An 18,693-nucleotide genomic window follows, 5' to 3' on the forward strand; every position below is an offset into this window, starting at 1 on the left:
ACAAAACCCAAGGCTACTCCTAGCAGCCGGCTTCCTTCTTTTGGGCCTTTCAGGATCCTGTGATTTAGGAAGCGTGAGGATGCAATAAGCTTAATGGGGGTTCAAGAAAAATTCTATTTTCATTTCTTTCAAACTTCGGCTCAGCCTGCTGGTGCAACCTACATTGCTAGAAAAAGCTAGACAGTATCCGAAGACTGTATTGTCCTGAGAAACCACCGGAAACTTTGTTTCCTAAATCGTTTGCGGGGAGGGTTTTCCTTCCGGATTTGTGGAAACTTGGAACTTGGAGTGTTTGCACTCCATTTTCCAGCAGCCCCTGATAGACTTCGGCTGTTTCTTGGGACCTGGCGGCGGGGCAGGAGGCGTTGAAACTTTCTTCAGTCTCCCCTGGGCGACTGCTGTCTTTCACCTTTCGCTCACGCTCTCCCGAAGGTACCTATTAGACTACACTTCCCGGCAAGCCTCTGCAGTCTCGTCTCACAAAGGGTCGGGATCCGGTCTGGACTATTCCCCAGCATGCTTCAGGATCATGGTAGATCCCTCCCCTTCAGTCAGTGGGAAGGCTGCCCTTGAACTCCATTTCCCAGAAGACACAGAGGCTCGCTGTAGCAACTGCTCTGAAGCCTCGGTGTTGACTACATTTTCCAGCGGGGACTGCGGCCTAGCGAAAGAGGGAGGAGGAATGCTATTCCATTTCCTAGCCTATCTCCGGAACTGCAGTATCCACTTGGGGCTTAGGGAATCACATGGGACTCCATTTCCCGGCGTGCTTTGGGAGTAGCTTCACACCTGCAATGCGGTGAGGGCGTGGCGATGACTCCATTTCCCGGCTTGCCTCACGGCCCGATTGCGGCGGGTCCGCGGCCTCCGACTCAATTTCCCAGAGGGCACCTGGCGCTGGTCGGCATACAGCCAATATACTAAGTGAGTGACTGGACTCCGTTTCCCGGATTGCATCACGTCTACACAGCTCATTGATGGAGTACTACATTTCTGAGCCACACCTAGGGACGCGCGGTTGCCGCAATGGAGTGAGTGTGCGACTCTGATCCTACTTCCGAAAGTGCTTCAGGGTCCGCTGTGGGCACAGTCGGCCAACTTATTGACCAGCACTGTGTTTCCCGAGGTGCAGAGCGACCTATCAACCCCGCGGTCCACTCTGAGGTCTTTGCGGACTCCATTTCCCGGCGTGCCGCGCGGCTCTCTGTGAGGGCCGACAGCGGCGACGGCGGCGCGCAGAGCCGGCGGACTGCATCTCCCGGCGTGCCGCGCGGCGGGCGCTGGGCCGGAGCCGGAGCCGGAGCCCGAGCGGCGCGGCCTGGAAGAGGCCGGATCCCGGGGGAGGCGGCAGCAGCGGCAGCGGCGGGGGCAACCCGGGCAGCCCGAGCCCCGCGGCCTGGGCCTGCGCTCGGCGCCATGAGCGGTGGCGCGCCTTCGGGGGGCGGCCCTGGGGGCTCGGGCCGGGCGCGGACCAGCTCATTCGCGGAGCCAGGCGGCGGCGGCGGCGGCGGCGGTGGCGGCCCCGGGGGTTCGGCCTCTGGCCCAGGCGGCAGCGGCGGCGGGAAGACGTCAGTCGGAGCCATGGGCGGGGGCGTGGGGGCCTCGAGCTCCGGGGGTGGTCCCAGCGGCAGCGGCGGAGGAGGCAGCGGCGGCCCCGGCGCGGGCACCAGCTTCCCGCCGCCCGGAGTGAAGCTGGGCCGTGAGTACTAGCGTCGCCCGTGGCGGGTGGAGATCGGATCCCTGAAGTCACTTAGACGTCGATCAGGTTTTTCTTTATGCTTAGAGAGGAGCTCGAGGTCACTGTGCCTCCCCAAACTGGGATCTGAGCTCTCCCCCATCCGAAAGAAAGGGATTTGGGGGGGTTACCATCACTTGGAGTTTAGAATTAGATTTAGTAATCCTCTAAGAGACAGGGGTCACAGGTTTCTGTTCTTCCAGTACCGAAGTCTTGGGTCCGTGAGCCTTAAAAACAGGGATCCGATGTTGCCAATCATTCGAGAACGGGATCAGGGGTTATTGTCGCTTGCAAATGGGGCTCAAGGGTTATTGTTTCCTAAGAGAAGAAGAATAATATCATCACCATCCAGAAGGAGCGATCTGAATGTGCTCCCCTTTAGAGCATGGGGATTTGGAGTGAATATCACTTAGAAGCAGCGATTTGGGTTTGCTGTGTCCCCAAAGAACAGGGCCAGGGCTTTCCAAACCTGGTATATAGTCACCTTCTGTTTTAAAAGACGACGTCTACTATCATTATCTGTCCGTAATATGTAGAGTTGTACCCCCAATGGTAGAAATTAATGATTGCTGCTTCTTGAGGATAGATTGGAAGTCAGCATACTTTTCAGACCAAGTCCATAGTGTTATTCAAAAAAGATGAGTCAGTGGGTCTCCTTTCACAGAAATGGAATGAGGGCAGGGGAGGGTCCCAGTTCCACCCCATTAGAATAGGGATGTGAAGTTATACCTATTTCATTATTCTGAGAAATGATGTCACTGGCTCTGGAAAAATAGCTATGTAGGATCATCTCCCTCCAAAAGATGGTGTCACTGGCCCCTCAGAATGGATTTGATTCATCATTGACCCCTTTTCTTTGGGGAACCTTTCATCAGTTACCCAAAGAAGAGGGATCACTATTCCCCAAGAATGCTGCCAAATTTTGTTGCCATTTACAGAATGGAGTTGGGAATTATAGCTTTCCTTGAAAGCACTGAGGCTGGAATAGCCCCCTGGTGATAGAGATCAGGTTCACCATTCTCACTATTAAGTGCTTGTTCATTAGGGACGAGTTACACACAGGATGGGGTCTGGGGCTCTGGACCTCACAGATGAGGTCAGGCCAGTGCTTTTTTCTAGCCCCAAAGTATTTGGGTAAGAGCTAATTGTCCCCCTAACGTGAGAATTAGGGTACTAGCACTTACTGGAGGAGTCATTCATTTCTGTTACCAGAAACCAGTGGTGAAGTTACCAGTACCACTTAGGGAGGACTTAAGAGATCACTATACCCTGAGCTGTGAGAAAGGTTAGGGCTTTCCTAGAGTAGCATTACCTCAGGGTTACCACTCTCAAGCAGAAGAGGTTAGGTCAGGCTTTCCCCCAGTGAGGAGTGGCCACAAGGCAGTTAGCTCTTAGTGGATGGATTCAACATCTGGCAGTGCTGGTGCCTCCTCAGATCAGGAGGGACCATTCATTTGCTGCTTACTAGAAGTGGAAATTAGGGGTCACCAACCCTTGAACAGCAAGAGGTTTTATGTGTCAGTATCCTCCCCTATGGGAGGAGTCAGGATTTGGGGTTCCATGAAGGGTAGAGGGGAAAGGGCACTGGGAGGCATCCAGTAGCCATCTTTGAAGATTGGGGAAGGGACGAAGAACCCCCCCAATAAGCTTCCTGTAGTGACTCCCCTCCCTCTCACAGCCCCACAATGGGGTGGTGGCCAGAGGGGAAAGGTCAGTAGATCTTGTGTTCCCTTTGCTCCCCAGGTGACAGTGGGAAGGTGACCACAGTGGTAGCCACTCTAGGCCAAGGCCCAGAGCGCTCCCAGGAGGTGGCTTACACAGACATCAAAGTGATTGGCAGTGGCTCATTTGGGGTCGTGTACCAGGCACGGCTGGCAGACACGAGGGAATTGGTGGCCATCAAGAAGGTTCTCCAGGACAAGAGGTTCAAGGTAGCTTGGGGGGAACGGGGACAAGGAGGTTTGATTGCACATGACTGGTGAGAGAACTCCAGCAAGAGTGCTGGACTTGGGCTTCCACGGGGGACCTGAGCATGGGCCAGAGGAGAAGGGAGTGAGTTGTGTGGAAGATGGGAATGTGGATTCCAGGAGAGTCCAGAGCTGACTTTATTGGGCTTTTGCTGTAAGTGCTTTATAGGTGAGTTTAACTTATGGAAAGATTCTCTGAGGGTAGGTACTGTTGTTATTCCCATTCTAAGTAAGCAGAAACTGGATACTGAGACTCAGGTGAGAGAATTGCCCAAGGTCAAGACTAGAATCTGATTCCCAAGCCCTTCACCTTAACCACTAAGTTACACCCCCGTCCAGAGGAGAAAGGAAGCTGGTGGGGCTAATGAGTATGTTTGCGAAGGTCAAGCTCTGCCCTAAGGGTTTGACAGGTGCAGGGAGACGTCCTGCCTGTGCTGCACATGCCTTGGTTTGGGGCTCTGTCCTGTCTGAGGAAGGAGTACCCTTTCTTCATTCATACAGAGGTGCCCTGTGAGCTAGTAGAGGCCCCTTGGATCCTAGGCTACTCTGGATGTAGGAGAACTGAGCCTAGGCTGAAGGGAACCAGGTCAGAGCCTAGGTCCCGGGCAGTGAGGACTCTCAGGGGAGCTCCAGGGTGCTGCTCAGAATTTGATTATAGTTGAGTCCCAGAAGTGAGAGGGATCTGAGGATAGGGAGCTCTGAGGCCCTGAGGGGAACAGAGAATAGAGAAGAATGCTGAGACTGGGTCTCCTGGGAAGAGGTTGAGGCTGGATCCCCATTGGGAAGATGAGGATTGGAAGCTTGGAGTCTGGGACTCTGGAACCAAGCCGGGGTCCAAGGGCTCAGATGCCTCTAGTGAAAGCAGTGGGGAGGAGTGGGGACCAGGGTGAACTGGATGGCCACTTCCTGTCTGTTGTTGCTTGCGCCAGGCAGGGAGGTGGGCCTCATGTGGCCACATCGTCTGAGTTTTAAAGAGAAGCTGGAAAATTTAGATGATATGTGAAGTCATTTGATTGGTAAATCTCAGCAAAAAATCAAGCATCTTTAAAAAGTAGGCTGCAGAAAGCACATAGAAGTGGTCTGAGTTTAGCCCACAGCTTGTGTGTGAGGGGAGTGGGCTGGGGGTGAGGAATTAGGGGCTGCGCCATGGGGCCTTGGAGCTGGGACACAGGGAGCAGCTGCTTGGCTCTGTTGGCAGGAGTCGGGGAGTAGAGCTGTGGTGAGGGGTGCTAGGGAGGGGAGGCAGGGAGAGCTGGTGGTTTTCTGAGGCTGCCTTCCTTTGCCCCCAAGAACCGAGAGCTGCAGATTATGCGTAAGCTGGACCACTGCAATATCGTGAGGCTGAGATACTTTTTCTACTCCAGTGGGGAGAAGGTGAGACCTCAGTGTGTGGAGGAGTCCTCCACTTTGACTCCACCCGTTTGCCTGCCTGCCTTCCTTCCTCATGACTGCTGGTCTCTTCCCCCGTTATTCCCCACAAACCTTCCCTCCCCCCGTTCCTTGCTCTTTTCTCACAATGCCCCACACCTCTCCTTTGCTCTCTGCAGAAAGACGAGCTTTATCTAAATCTGGTGCTGGAATATGTGCCCGAGACGGTGTACCGGGTGGCCCGCCATTTTACCAAGGCCAAGTTGACCATCCCTATCATCTATGTCAAGGTAGGCAGGCAGGCAGGCTGCTGGGGCCCAGGCCCACAAAGCCAGGAGCTCCAGACAGACACTCCTGCCTCTGTGGGTTCCCTCATCTCCAAGTTTACGTTGGTCTCTGGAGGCCTCACGTTCCCTGCCCTTGTCCCTATACCCCCAGAGACGGAGCGCGCCAAAGGCAGGGCAGCCCCACCCAAGGCCTGACTCAATCAGGGAGGCAGCTGACCAGGCTGGGGAGGCTGCTTGGGTCCATACTGGGAGCCCGTTGGTACCAGTTAGTGTTGGTGGAGTTAGCTCAGAATCGAGGTGGGGAACTGGAATGCAGAGGGGAGACGATGAGCTCAGAGTCTTGGCCTTTGGAGCCTTGGCAGAGGGGTGATGGGAAGGAGGCAGGGTTGCGGAAAGGTTAGTGCCCACAGAGCCAGGAACGCATGAGTCTTAATTCATCACCTGTGCAGGCTTATTCCCCCGTGCTGGGTGCTGTGCCCTGTATGATACTATCCGTAAGGACGTGTTTGAACGAATGGATGAGTGTATGGGCTAGGGATGCTGTAGAGAACAAGGCTGGAGCAGCCAGCGGCATCGGGAGGCGGAGGTTGGGTGCGAGTTTGTTGGAGGTTGCATGGGGCCCCATTTTTCCTCCCGCTGGCTTTAAGTACCCCAGGCCTAGGTGAGCCCTGGGGCTCTACCAGTGGTGGGAGCTGTGGGACTTCGCTTCCTGGGAGGCAGTGGTGTGGTTTGTTGAATGTGTCCTGTGGCTGCCTGTGTTCCGGGGCCAGCACTGAGCAGTTCTAGAGGCCCAGTTGACTGAGACCCAGGCCTTGCTCCTGCAGAGCTCTCAGTTTAACAGGGTAGAGAGGTGTCATCACAGAGAACTATAAAACTACTAGCAACTGCCGTACTGGAAGGAGCACAGGGGATTCTGGAAACAGAGGCCCTGCTTGCTTTGGGAGTGAGAAGGATCAAGGAAGTCTTCTGGGAGGAGACCAGGCACAGGGCAAGAAAGTGGCATCTCTGGCCGAGGGCACTGGGAACAGAGGACGAGGGGGCCCAAGAAGCATCCCTGAGCAGATATTATGTGCCAGGCACTGGTCTAGGCCCTGGGGGATGCAGCAGTGATGGAACCACAAAGATCCCTGCTCTTTTGGCACTTACATCCTCGTCAGTAGGGAAGAGGGTGGCAGGAAAATCCAGCTGGAGAGGGGCTGGCTCGTGGGTGGTTGTGACTGGTGGGCAGAGGAGGCTGAGCCTTTCCTATAGCCGGTGGATTTGGTGAGGCTCCCCGGCCTGCTTTAAAAGAAGGCCTTCCTGATGTATCTGTCTTACTCATCAGGCTTCTGCTGAAGTGTGTGCTTGAAGCAATGGTTTCCAAAGTATGGACCAGCACCAGCACTAGGGGCTTGTTGCAAATGCCTCATCCTGAACGACTGAATCAGAAACTCTGAGAGTGGGGCCCAGCAGTCCGCAGTCCCTGTTTTAACAAGGCCGCCAAGTGATTCTGGTGCTCGCTAAAGTTTGAGAACCAAGGGACAGCAAACTGTTTTCAAGTCAGGGAGAGTGGGTGGAAGGGCTCTTCAGGCCAAGATGGTGGAGCAGGGGTGTGCTCTGCGGGGAGAGCTGGGCTGGAGTTCTGCTGTCCCCTGCCTGCCCCAGGTGTACATGTACCAGCTCTTCCGGAGCTTGGCCTACATCCACTCCCAGGGTGTGTGTCACCGCGACATCAAGCCCCAGAACCTGCTGGTGGACCCCGACACTGCTGTCCTCAAGCTCTGCGATTTTGGCAGGTGGGCCTGACCCGGGGTGTGCTGGGTGGCTGAAGGGGCGAGGAGGGATCCCGGCCCTTGGCTTGTGTTGACTCCCGCCTACGCATCTCTTCCCACAGTGCAAAGCAGCTGGTCCGAGGAGAGCCCAATGTCTCCTACATCTGTTCTCGCTACTACCGGGCCCCAGAGCTGATCTTCGGAGCCACTGATTACACCTCGTCCATCGGTCAGATTTGAGGGAGGGTGGGGGTGGGAATAGCAGTCATGGCAGGTTTTGAGTTCTTTCTGTGTGTCTGCCAGGCTCGGTGATAAAAGCTTAACATCTGTTTTTTTAGCCAGTCCTCAAATTCAGGAAGGTGATGCTGTCATACGTACATTTTACAGTTGAGCAGTCTGAAGCTTAGAGTGGTGAGGCCACCTGCCCGCAGTCACACTGCTGGGACTGGGCAGGGCCGGGCTTTGAAAGCTGACCTGACTCCAGAGTCCATACCAGCTCTGGAACCTCCCAGTCAGTCCTCTCTTCTCAGGCAGGGGGAGGGGCTGACGGTGACCTTGGGGGAATTGGGAGGTAAGGCTTTGCCATCATGAGGGTGTGACCTGCTCACAGGGCCTCCATGTCCTTCCCTGTTGCTGGGGATGACAGCGCCAACTTCCAGGCATTAGGAGAGGGTGTGAAAGTGTTTGGAAGAGAAGTCATCAGCAGTGTGAGGAAACTTCATGGTCCCTAGATGTGAACTTGTGCTGTGGCGGTCAAGGTTCAGACCAGGGAGGGGTGACTACCGGCCTATAGCTATTCCCAAGGGCAGGATAGAGGCCAGAAGTGAGTAAGGCAGCCCACTTAATGCTTTACCTTCCTGAGGCCCAAAGAACACAGGTACCTGTTCTTGGCCTGTTGATCTGTCCTCTGAAGCTAGAGGCAGAGAAAAGGCTTATTGGGGTCACAGAGTGGAGAGAGGCAATGGAAACACCTAGGTTGGAGAGTACAGTGCAGTCAGGTATACTTGGAGGTTCAAAGTCAGGCTCCTGTGTTCCTAAGCTGTGTGTGACCTTGAGCAAGGCACTTCCTCTCTGAGCTGAGAAAATGGGGCTCCCGGGCATCTCTCAGGATGACCATGAAGGACAGAAATGTATGCCAGGGGATGGGCATGGTAGCTCTGACCCTGCCCCATTCCTCTTCAGATGTGTGGTCAGCTGGCTGCGTACTGGCCGAGCTCCTCCTGGGCCAGCCCATCTTCCCTGGGGACAGTGGGGTAGACCAGCTGGTGGAGATCATCAAGGTGAGGGCAGGGCCAGGGTGGGCAGGGATTGGGCTAAGCACTAAGGGCCTTGGCTCAGACCCCTCCCTTTCCCTACAGGTGCTGGGAACACCAACCCGGGAACAGATTCGAGAGATGAACCCCAACTACACGGAGTTCAAGTTCCCCCAGATTAAAGCTCACCCCTGGACAAAGGTGAGGCAGGGCTAGGGGCTCAGGCAGCATGGCTGAGGTCCCCATTGGAGGCCAACCGGTCTGGGGACCTGGCTAGAGTCATGGCTCAGTAGTGGGTCAGTAAATTTCATCACATTTCAAAGTTTATGGAATGTCCCATACTCTGAAAGTCGAGGACCCACAGTAAATGCAAGAGTCCTGTTTTTCTGGTGGGGAAACATGCTCATGGCAGGGCCCATACAGTCATGGGACCTGAGCGGGTTGCTCATCTGATACAAACTGACCTCCCCTCAGAGGCCGGGCCTCAGTTGCCTCATGTGGAAAGTGGGCTTCTGGGAGGTGGGCAGGATATACCAGGGCCCAGGGCGTCTCACCCTTGTCACCTCTGCCCCCTCCACCCCCCCAAGGTGTTCAAATCCCGAACGCCACCTGAGGCCATCGCGCTCTGCTCTAGCCTGCTGGAGTACACACCGTCCTCAAGGCTGTCCCCGCTGGAAGCCTGTGCCCACAGCTTCTTTGATGAACTGCGATGTCCTGGAACCCAGCTCCCCAACAACCGCCCGCTTCCCCCTCTCTTCAATTTCAGTTCTGGCGGTGAGGGCACAGCCTGGGATCTGGGTTGTTGGAGGGGCAGCCAAAGATTGTGAAGAGCTTGGTGTCGAAGACAGGAGTGGGGAGGTGGGCTGCAAGGCAGCCCTGGGGCTCAGGAAATACCCCCGATTCCGGGAGACCCAAACCGACTTCATCTGCACTCTGCAATCCTCCTGTGTTAGGCTCTTGCCAGTTTTTCATTTAAAGTGTTCAGTGGCTACGTGTGTCCCAGGCAACTGGCCTTGCCCAGAGCTGGGTCCCTATTTGGTGCCCCTTTCTAACCCCGACTGGGTCTCCAGGTGCCCTGTCCCCTGACTAGGCATGTCCATTCCTGTCTCTAGAACTCACCATCCAACCATCTCTCAACGCCATTCTCATCCCTCCTCACTTGAGATCCCCGGCGGGCACTGCCTCCCTTACCCCATCCTCACAAGGTAAGTTGGGGGCCATCTTCTGAGCATTAAAGCTGCATTTCTCTGCCAGGGGTGGGGATGGGTCTGTTCTCTGTTCTCACAACCACTGCGTTTCCTGCAAAATTGTAGACATTCTGACAGAAAGTGTATTTTACATGTGAATGGCCACCTTTGTGAGGCATTATTGCCTGTATTTGTGTTTAAATGCAAACTGGAAAACCAAAGACATAAGTTTAGCCTGAACAAACAAAAAGTTAAATTTGTTGCTCACAGTAAAAAACAGGGGCCATTTTATGTACAAATCCAGATTTCCTGTTTCTCTTGGGGAAGAAAATAAGACTGGGCAGCAGTGGGCCTGCCTCTGCTCAGGGCAGTATTACCAGCTGGAGCTGAGTTCCAGCTGCCCTTGTTCTGTGGGGCCTGGCTTTCTGGTGAGTCACTCAATGACCAACCTGGCCCTTTGGCATTTGAGTTTGCAACCCTAGACCTAAAGTGACAGCTTTCCATTTCTAATGTAGCATCTCACACCAGCTTCCTACTCTTGGGGGGGGTGGGCGGTGGCTAAAAGGCAAAGGCTAACTGTCTGCTCCTTCCTTCCCCCTCAGCTTTAAGTGAGGCTCAGACCGGCCCAGACTGGCAGTCGACCGATGCCACAGCTCCCCTCACTAACTCTTCCTGAGGGCGCCACCAACTACCCTTCCATCTGGGAGCCCCCAGTGGGGCTGGGAAGGGGGGCCATAGCCTGTCAAGCTCCTGCCCTGACCGGGCCCCTAGACTAGAGGGCAGAGGTAAATGAGTCCCTATCCCCACCTCCAGTCCCTCCCTCACCAGCCTCACCCCTGTGGTGGGCTTTTTAAGAGGATTTTAACTGGTTGTGGGGAGGGAAGAGAAGGAAGGACCGGGGATTTGGGGGGGGGGGGGCGGCATGAGGACCTCCTACCCCCTCAGCTCCCTCCCCTCCCCCCAGGTCTCCACCTCCTCCAACCCCCCTCCCCTCCTTTATCCCTTGTAAATAGAACCAGACCAGCCCTTCTCCTCCTCTTCCCTTCCCTGGCCCCCGGGTGTAAATAGATTGTTATAATTTTTTTCTTAAAGAAAATGTCGATTCGCACTGTCCAAACTGGCCCTTTCCCCTCCAACAGCTGTGTCCCCCCGTCCTGTCCTCTGCCCCTAAGGCCTCCTCCCTCCTCTCCCCATCCTGGAGGGCAGGGGCAGTGGGGGAGCCCCTGATGTCTTAGTTTCCACAGTAAGGTTTGCCTGTGTACAGACCTCCGTTCAATAAATTATTGGCATGAAAACCTGCTTGCTGTCTGGACACCTGTTTTCACAGAGGTGAGGGAGGTGCCTGGGGGGCTCTCCTGGGACAGGAGTGGGCTGCATCTCAGGCAGGGGAACAGGGTGGGATGAACCCAGGCTGGCCCTGGCTCAGGTGCCCAAGCTTCCTGTGCTCCAGCCCTCCTCTGCACATGTGATGAGCTAGCTCTGGCTTATCCACTGCAGCACAAATCATCTGCTTCCACTGAGGGAGGGAAGCACTGTCATTCCCAGGTGACTGGTGAGAGAACTGGCCATCAGATAGGTCAAGGCCACAGAGTATAGGTGGCAAAGTCAAGGTTTGGACAGGCTATCTTATAGCCTGAGCTACCTGCCACTTCAGGGGGACACAGGATGATGGGAGGTGGGTCACTCAGGCCAAGACAACCTTGGTATGGACTCTTAGTGGGCATGGATGGGGGCAGAGGAGCTGTCCCCAAACCCTAGCAATTCCCCAAGCCTTCATTTCCGTCTTAAACGAGGCCCCACCTGGCCCACCTCTTTAGGGATGCTGGGAAGTGACAACCCTGGGAAGGCTGTCGCAGAGAGTATGGTTTTTTCTCTTGCTTTGAAAACATGCTGGGGCCAGGTGGTGGGGCCATGGGCAGAGGAAAATGGCATCTCCTCCACATGGTGCCAATGGTAGGCGAGGGCAGGAGGCCCTAGAAGTAAAAGGGAGCCTGGACAGGAGCAACTGACGTGTCCTCCACTGGATTCCATTTGTGAAGAAAAAGGGAGAAGAGTTTTGAACATATCCCAGAGGGTGTTCGGGGACTGTTCTGTAGCATCTGGGCTCCGCTGTCTGCGTAGGCAAGCCCCAGGGGCATCTGTATACTGCCCAGAGCAAACCCTGGCCCGCCCTGCTCAACGCCATCCAGATGTCACCTTGTTTGTAGGATGAACACATAGAGCAAGTGGACTGGGTAAGAGAAGGAGGGCTGGTCTGGACAAGGGGCTAACCTCGGGCTCCTGGGGACCCCTTCCGGCTGCTCACACCCAGTGGGCCATGAGGTCACTGAGGGTGTCCTACACCCTCCTCCCACCCCCATGGCCTCTGCCCAGGTCTGGCCCCATCCTCTACTTCCTGGACCATCTCGTTTCTCCTGCCCGACCCTGATGCCAGGGAGCCCTAACCCCACCTATGACCCTCACCCCATCCCATCCCCCACACTGCCCCAACTTCTTAGCCTGGCTTTCAAGGCCTTCCCAGGTCTAGGCTTCCCTCCTTCCCTGCCTTGTCGCCCCTCCTCTGCCCAGCCTCCCTCCCAGACAGCTCAGCTGCAGCCACGTCCTGCTGCACCTGTCTGAGTACCCTGGTCTGCAGAGGCCTGAGACAAGCCTTCCCGATGGACCTGCCATAAATCACCTAATTTCATTTGGAGAGGGAAGGATTGTCAGCCCAGGTAACCTTTGAAAAGGTTGGGGATTCCTTCCTGTTGCCAAGACATTTTATCTTTTGAGGCCCCTTAAACCCCAATTGCTCTGTGACAATGGCTCACTTTTCCTCCAGTTACCATGACTCCTCCTCTGAGCCCCCGCCCCCTGCAGTGGTTTCAGGTCACAGTCAGTTCACAGCTGTATCAGTTACAGATATGGGCTAAAAGGACCCCATGGATTCAAATCTTGGCCAATGCCTCTGCCCAGCTATGAGATCTTGGGTGAGTCTCTGTCCCCGTTTTCTCACTTGGGATAATACTGAGATCACCTCACAGGCCTGCTGAGATCATTATACATGTATAGTGCTAACTGCAGTGCCTGCCACGGCCGGGCAGTCAAATGTTTGCTGTTACTGTAGCTGTCAATAACTGGACGACCTCCAAGTATAGCAAGAACTCACCCTCCTTGCGGTGCTGCCTGCCTGGAATATTTTCTTCGTCTTCCACTAGCAGATTTCTACTTTTTCTTCGAAGATTAACTCCTTTAGGAAGTCTCTGACTCCTGATCTACCATGGAGGTTTGTTCCCTGCTCTGGGATCCTACTGTCCCTGCACATCCCCGCTGCAGCTCTGAGGGTCCTGGGGCTGAGATCCATCTGCCCCCACTTGGGCAGGGCAGAGGCCTGATTCGTCTCTGGCCCCCAGCACACGGGAGGGAGGCCTTAGAACACCCAGGCTGAATAAATCAACAAGACATTCAGAGAGCAAGGCCATCTGTATTTGTGGGTGTTCCTCCTACCACACTGCGTGGCTCCTGGGGCAGAGCCCACGTCTGACTCATTCCTGGGTTTCCAACATCACCCACCTGCAGCTGAATACCGGGGTACCTACAGATTGCCCTCCACGTTGTCAAAAGTGAGATCAAGGAAGCCCAGAGAAGTCAAGTGCCTTCTTCCACCAGGCAGAGCCAAGTCCTGGGAGCCCAGAGTCCAGAGAAGGCTAGGGCTGGGGGGACAAGCAGAGGATGTGAAGAAGTATGTGACAGGGCCCAGCAGAGCTGGCACATGGTTGGGGCTCAGGAAAGGTTACCTGATGTTGCTGGGCACCAGGGTGATGCAAAGAGCCTTGGAGAACCCCGCTTTGCAACGCAGTGGGGTGACCGGGACACATCATATCGTGTCTCAGAGCTTCAGCGTCCCCTCAGGCAGAGAAAGGTGACGCCTGGTGGGGCCATTCTGAGGAGTGAGTGTGTAAGAGGCCAGGGTGGGTGAATGCTGGCACCCGGTGGGCGCCAGAGTGGCTTGCCAGGGCGTGGCCCCCTTTCTCCCCAGAGGTGCCCACACTTGATTCTGCAACCAAACTCTTTTATTGTTGCTCTTCAGCTGTGTCACACAAAGGCCGTGTCCAACTGTAACAGCCCGCTCGCTTCAGTGGCCCCCAGTGCCGCCTGGCACAGCTGCAGCGTGTCCACAAGTGCCAGTGGCTGGGATGTCTCGATGATGGCAATGGTCTCCCCGAGCTCGGTGCACATGATAGTCTGCTGAGGCTCGGGGGGCGGGGCAGGAGGGGGTGATCTGGGAGGCTGCAGTGTCATCGTCCGAGCTTGGGCGTGGACCCGCTGATGCAGTCGCAGGCCCGCCATGGCACGGAACCAGCGGCCGCAGGTCCCGCAGTAGTAGGGGCTCTTGTTGTAGAGACCGGTGATGGGGAGGCGGGGCGCACGGGCAAAGGCGACTGGCCGCAGGTGCAGCCTCCGGTGCTGCTGCAGGTTAGAGCTCTGCGTGAAGCGCTTGCCACAGTCCAGGCACTGGTAGGGACGCACACCCGTGTGGGTCAGCTGGTGGCGGCTGAGGTTGGCCAGAGAAGCAAAAGTCTTGCCACAGGAATGGCACTGGAAGGGCCTCTCGCCCGTGTGCGTCCGCAGATGGTTGCGCACATGGACCAGCTTCTTGAAGCCCTTGCCGCAGACACCACAGCGGTGTCGCCGCTCAGGGGGCCCATGGACCGCACGCCGGTGCCGGGAGAGCCGGGAGGCGGAGGCAAAAGACTTGGTGCACTGCGGGCAGGGCAGCTGGGCAGGTGGGGCAGGGGGCAGCACGGGGGGCGTGGGCTCGGCAGGAGCCGGGGAGGCGGCTGCCGCCGCCGCCGCCGCCATGGGAGGTGCCCCACTCTTGCCGGCGTGAGTGCGCCGGTGGTAGAGGAACTTGGTCATGTTGCTGAATGTTTTGCCGCAGCGGCAGCGGTGCAGTGGGTTGGCGGTGTGGGCCCGCCGATGGGCCACCAACGTGAGTTCTGTGCTGAAGCCACGGCCGCAGTCCACGCAGAGGTAGCGGGCTTCGCCGCGGTGCAGCCGCAGGTGCTGCTCCAGTGAGGCTGCTTTCTTGAAGACCTTGGAGCAGGTCGTACATTCGTGTGTGCCACCAACATGGGCCCGCCCGTGAGCCAGAAGCCGGTTTGCCGAGCTGAAGCTGCGCTGGCACTGGCTGCAGTGGAAGGGGTGAGCCACTGACGCTGGGCCACGGGATGCCCGCCGGTGGCACCGGCGTGCCCCTGCTGAGGTGCAGCGTTGAGGACAATCCCCACAGCCCTGGGCCTCGCTGGCTGTGGACTTGTCAGCTCCCTTAGCATCATCACCAACCTCTGCTGCTGCCTCTTCCTCGTCCTCTGTCTCTTCGTCGTCATCTTCTTCATCCTCACCCTCCTCCTCCTCCTCTAGCCCATTGCGCTCTTCTTTCTCTAGGGAGTCAAAGTGAGTGCCCTGGTGCTCCAAGAACTCCTCAGGGGTGGTACACAGGGCAGAGCACTCAGGACACTCATAGGGCTCCATCTTGACTTCGGGTGGAGCAGGGGGTGGAGGTGGGGAGGGGAGGGGAGGCAGAGGAGGCGGCACCGGAGGTTTAGCTGCTGCAGCAGCAGAAAGGTGCCGGGCCTTCCGATGAGCCACCCACAGCTCAGGCGAGGGAAACAGCTCCTGGCAGTCTCCACACTGGTACTGGATCTGGCTTGCAGACTCCCGCAGGTGGGCATCCTGGTGGGCCAGGAGCTCGCTGGGGGAGAGGATGAGCTGGCTGCACTCACCGCACTGGAAAGGCCCATCCTCAGTGCCTGGCACCAGCTCCGGCTCCAGGCCAGTGTCCTGGGTGGTCAGCGCCTCCTCCTCTGTGACAGTGGGCACATGCTGCTCCTGGTGTGACAGGACTTCTTCCAGTGTGTTGTAGAGGCTGCCACATTCAGAGCACATGAACTGGAAGAAGAGGGATGAGGCAAGGGCCTCCCCAGGTGTCATCTCAGTCACCTCCGTTAACATCTCCATTTTCTCCCCTAACGTCGGTGTTGACATCTCCACTGCCCCTGGTGACATCTGTGTTGGCATCTCAGCCACTTCAGCTGCCTCAGCCACCACCTCTGCCATTGTGCAAAAGGCAGTACCTGGAGAAAGAAGGGAGTGCCTAGTGAGACCTGGAACTCAAGGGGAGGGGGGATGTCTCAGGAGTTCCCTTGCCCATCCCATCACTCACCAGCCTCTAACAATCAGCAAGTCTGGATCCAATATTTATATCTCAGTCTTCAGTGAGCCTGTGACCCTGTAGCTGAACTGCACCCCATGGCAGCCAGGTATCTGCAGAAGAGAGACAGCCCTTCTCAGTCTGGCCTCTGATGCCACCCTCCTTACCCAGAGGGCTGGTCACACCCTTTCCAAGAACAGAATGTGTCTTTTGGGGTCTCTTGGCCTTGGCCTGTGCAGTTTCCTCTCTGTGCAGCATCTTTCCTCTATCTACTTGTACACAGAAAGATGTAGCAAGGTGTTTAAGAGCATAGGCTCTGGACAAGACTGCCCTTGGGTTGAATCTGAGCTCCACCACTTACTTCATCTCGCAGAGACTGCATTCTCATCTGTGAAATGGACTAAAAGTAGTACTGACCACACAGTCCCTGGTACTTTGTAAAGCTTAGATAGAACCATTACTTGTAATTCTCCAGAAATGTTGTTTTTGAACCCTAAGTCTTTGATGCTGCTATTCCTTCTGCCAACGAAGTTCTCTCTTCTTTTCTAGCAAACTCTACATCCACAGGGTGGTGGCCACTCCCTCCTCCTTGGGGTTCTTACAGTATACCGTGCCACCTCCATCATAGCAAATATCATGAACTTGGGATAGAGTCTGTGCTCCTCTCACCAGACTGAGCCTGCCGGCAGGGCAGGTCTGATTTATTGTAGGGGCTGCTGTCACCAACAAAGCCACTGACCAAGGACAGGGATTTTAACTTTTGAACTTCCTCTACGTGCCCCATCTCTCCCTCTACAGGTGTGGGCTCAACCTAACGCAGACCCCTTCACACAACAGGGGCCCAGAGTCCCTACAGCAAATGACTGCCGCCCATGCAGGCCTAAGCAGTAATGTTCCAGATATAATCCCCACCACCTCCATCTCTTCTTCAACTCATCTGTTAGTGCCAGAGGGCAGGTGGAGTTCAGCTTCCAGCTCTGCACACAAAAGTTGCTCATGTGTAGCTAGCTCCCAGGGGTCTCAATAAGCACTGAGAAGATTTGGTGAATGAATTATGCTCCCTCCAGGAAGTGTGGCCCCGAGAGTTTAACTGTCCTTGTGCACATTCCACTTTTCCCACCAGACCAGCCCTCCTATTAGACTGTGAATTCCCACAAGAACGAGGCCCAGCACAGGGCCCTGCTATCAGCTGCTTTCCAGTAAATGCTCTTAAGTAAATGATTCGCAGAAAGGCCAAGAGCTAAACTTTCCAACTCCCTCACTAATTTCTGAGTTGCTCAGGCCCTGGCACACAAAAGCCATTCAATAACGGACCTTCCTGGAAACAGCCAACCAGAGGCCTGACACTTCAGCTTTGCATCGTTCACAGCACCACTCCCCACAGAGAACTCCCCTCCAGCGAGGCCCAGTGCCTGGCGCAAGGCTTACGCAAAATAGGCAACCAGTAAATGTCTAGAAGATGGCCCGAAGGACCCGATATTTGGACTTTCCTAGTCTGCATTCCCCATTTCCCAATCCTGGACTGTGAATTATTGGGGGAACGGATGGGTTTTTGTTATACAGTAAACCAATAAAAGTCCTTCCAGGAAAGAACCCACCAGGGCCCTGGAAGTTCAACTTTCCTGAGACACATCCCTTTTCTCTGACCAGACTTATCAACTACGCAACCTGAGAGTTCCCTGCAAACGGTGGGGGCCGGGCGAGCTCGAGCGTAGGGTCCGGAACACCTCAGGCGCTCTATCAACGGTCCAGGGCACAGAGGAAGCAGCACTCTCTTTCCACGCCGCGTCGCTCCCGCCCTAGCGCAGGCCCCAAAGCTCCTCGACCCCCGGAGTCCCCCTCGTTCTCCCTCCGCCCTCTCCGTAAGCCCAGCTCTCTCTTCCCCGGCCCGCCCCGCGGCGCCCTCACCCGTCTCTCTCGCCTCCTGCAGCCCCGCCGCTCTTGACACAGACCCTCAGCTCCAGGCGTGTGGGACCCCCTAACTATCCACGCCTCCCATTGGACGCTGCCCTTACCCGCGGCGGCCAATCAGAGCCGAAAGCGGAGGGCACGCGCTCCTGCGCCTGCGTATGGACGATTAGGCGGGGCTCGGCGAGTTTCTCCACGCACACAACTGTGCCCTGTAGGCGGGGCTCCGGGCTCGGAGAAGCGCCTGCGCAGTTCTCCCGGGCCGCTCCTCCGCCAAGTCTGAAAGTTAAGTGGAGATAAGTGAACATCACTGGAAAGCAAGGATCATGGAGTGGACTGGGGGGCGGGAGACCTTGACAGAACTGTCATTTCATAGCTAAAGACACAGAGCATCTCTGAGAGCACAGCTTTGGAGTCAAGCATACTTGGGGTACTTCCCCTCTCTGGGCCTCACTTTTACTCCTATGTAAAATGGGCTTGAATCACGTCCACCTCAAAGGCTGTTGAGGGGATTGGATGAAATCAAACAGGTAAAAGCAGTCAGCACAGGGCCTGATACACCGTGGATGCTCACTTTAACTTATCTAACATGGACATAGATAGTCCTTCCCTGTTTGTAAAATTGCTTTCCCTTCCCTCACCCTCTTTAGTTGATTTAATGATATTCACTTATTGGGCGCCTACTGTGTGTCCGGCCCAGGATTGGGTTTCAATAGGTGACAACTGCCATCAGGGAGAGGGGAAGGGACTCTTAGGAGGTCACTGCCTCAGCCCAAGCAGAGCTAGTGCTGAGCCAGTGCCAGGCACGACCCAGACCTTCCGCCTCCCAAGGGGTGATAATTCCGGGGGTGGGAACAGGTCCGGGGAGGGGCCTTGTTTCAAGGCACGAGCGGGCCCTGACCTTGAGTCACGTAAGTGGGGGGCAGGGTGGCGGTGCTCAGACATGCAGCCTTAATGCCAAATCTCCTGATAGAGACCTGCTCTTGCCAGAGTGAAACTGGCAGGTGCAGCTTAAAGAGGGGCTATTGGGAGTCCCCGTGACCT

At 56.0% G+C, this 18,693-nt stretch overlaps 2 protein-coding genes across 3 annotated transcripts; one reads left to right on the plus strand and one right to left on the minus strand.

Moving 5' to 3' along the window:
• Nucleotides 1-914: 914 nt before the first annotated feature.
• GSK3A (glycogen synthase kinase 3 alpha) lies at nt 915-10,847 on the plus strand. Its single transcript, XM_004271233.4, has 11 exons — nt 915-1,699; nt 3,479-3,666; nt 4,993-5,076; nt 5,250-5,360; nt 7,002-7,132; nt 7,231-7,337; nt 8,291-8,388; nt 8,467-8,562; nt 8,949-9,135; nt 9,474-9,566; nt 10,151-10,847. Exons 1-11 carry the CDS (start codon nt 1,417-1,419, stop codon nt 10,222-10,224), a joined length of 1,452 nt encoding a protein of 483 aa, XP_004271281.1. The 5' UTR covers nt 915-1,416; the 3' UTR covers nt 10,225-10,847.
• Nucleotides 10,848-12,991: 2,144 nt separating this feature from the next.
• On the minus strand, nt 12,992-17,804 carry ZNF526 (zinc finger protein 526). 2 transcript variants are annotated; one of them, XM_012533589.3, is made up of 3 exons: nt 17,650-17,804; nt 15,754-15,854; nt 12,992-15,664 (listed from the first exon to the last, which is right to left on the minus strand). In XM_012533589.3, the coding sequence occupies exon 3, from the start codon at nt 15,645-15,647 to the stop codon at nt 13,623-13,625; it is 2,025 nt and encodes a 674-aa protein (XP_012389043.1). In that variant the 5' UTR covers nt 15,648-15,664; nt 15,754-15,854; nt 17,650-17,804; the 3' UTR covers nt 12,992-13,622. The 2 variants fall into 2 exon arrangements, with proteins under 2 accessions (XP_012389043.1, XP_033286764.1); XM_033430873.2 differs by lacking the exon at nt 17,650-17,804 and adding an exon at nt 17,410-17,615.
• Nucleotides 17,805-18,693: the final 889 nt, after the last annotated feature.

Source organism: Orcinus orca, chromosome 20, assembly GCF_937001465.1.
Source record: "Orcinus orca chromosome 20, mOrcOrc1.1, whole genome shotgun sequence".
Classification (NCBI taxonomy): domain Eukaryota; kingdom Metazoa; phylum Chordata; class Mammalia; order Artiodactyla; family Delphinidae; genus Orcinus; species Orcinus orca.

Excerpts from the sequence above, each read along its gene's own strand:
- GSK3A (XM_004271233.4), top strand. The coding sequence starts at position 1,417 with ATGAGCGGTGGCGCGCCTTCGGGGGGCGGCCCTGGGGGCTCGGGCCGG. Across the intron at positions 7,338-8,290 it reads TGATTACACCTCGTCCATCG|ATGTGTGGTCAGCTGGCTGC; the intron begins GTCAGATTTGAG and ends ATTCCTCTTCAG. Across the intron at positions 8,389-8,466 it reads AGCTGGTGGAGATCATCAAG|GTGCTGGGAACACCAACCCG; the intron begins GTGAGGGCAGGG and ends CTTTCCCTACAG.
- ZNF526 (XM_012533589.3), bottom strand. The coding sequence starts at position 15,647 with ATGGCAGAGGTGGTGGCTGAGGCAGCTGAAGTGGCTGAGATGCCAACA.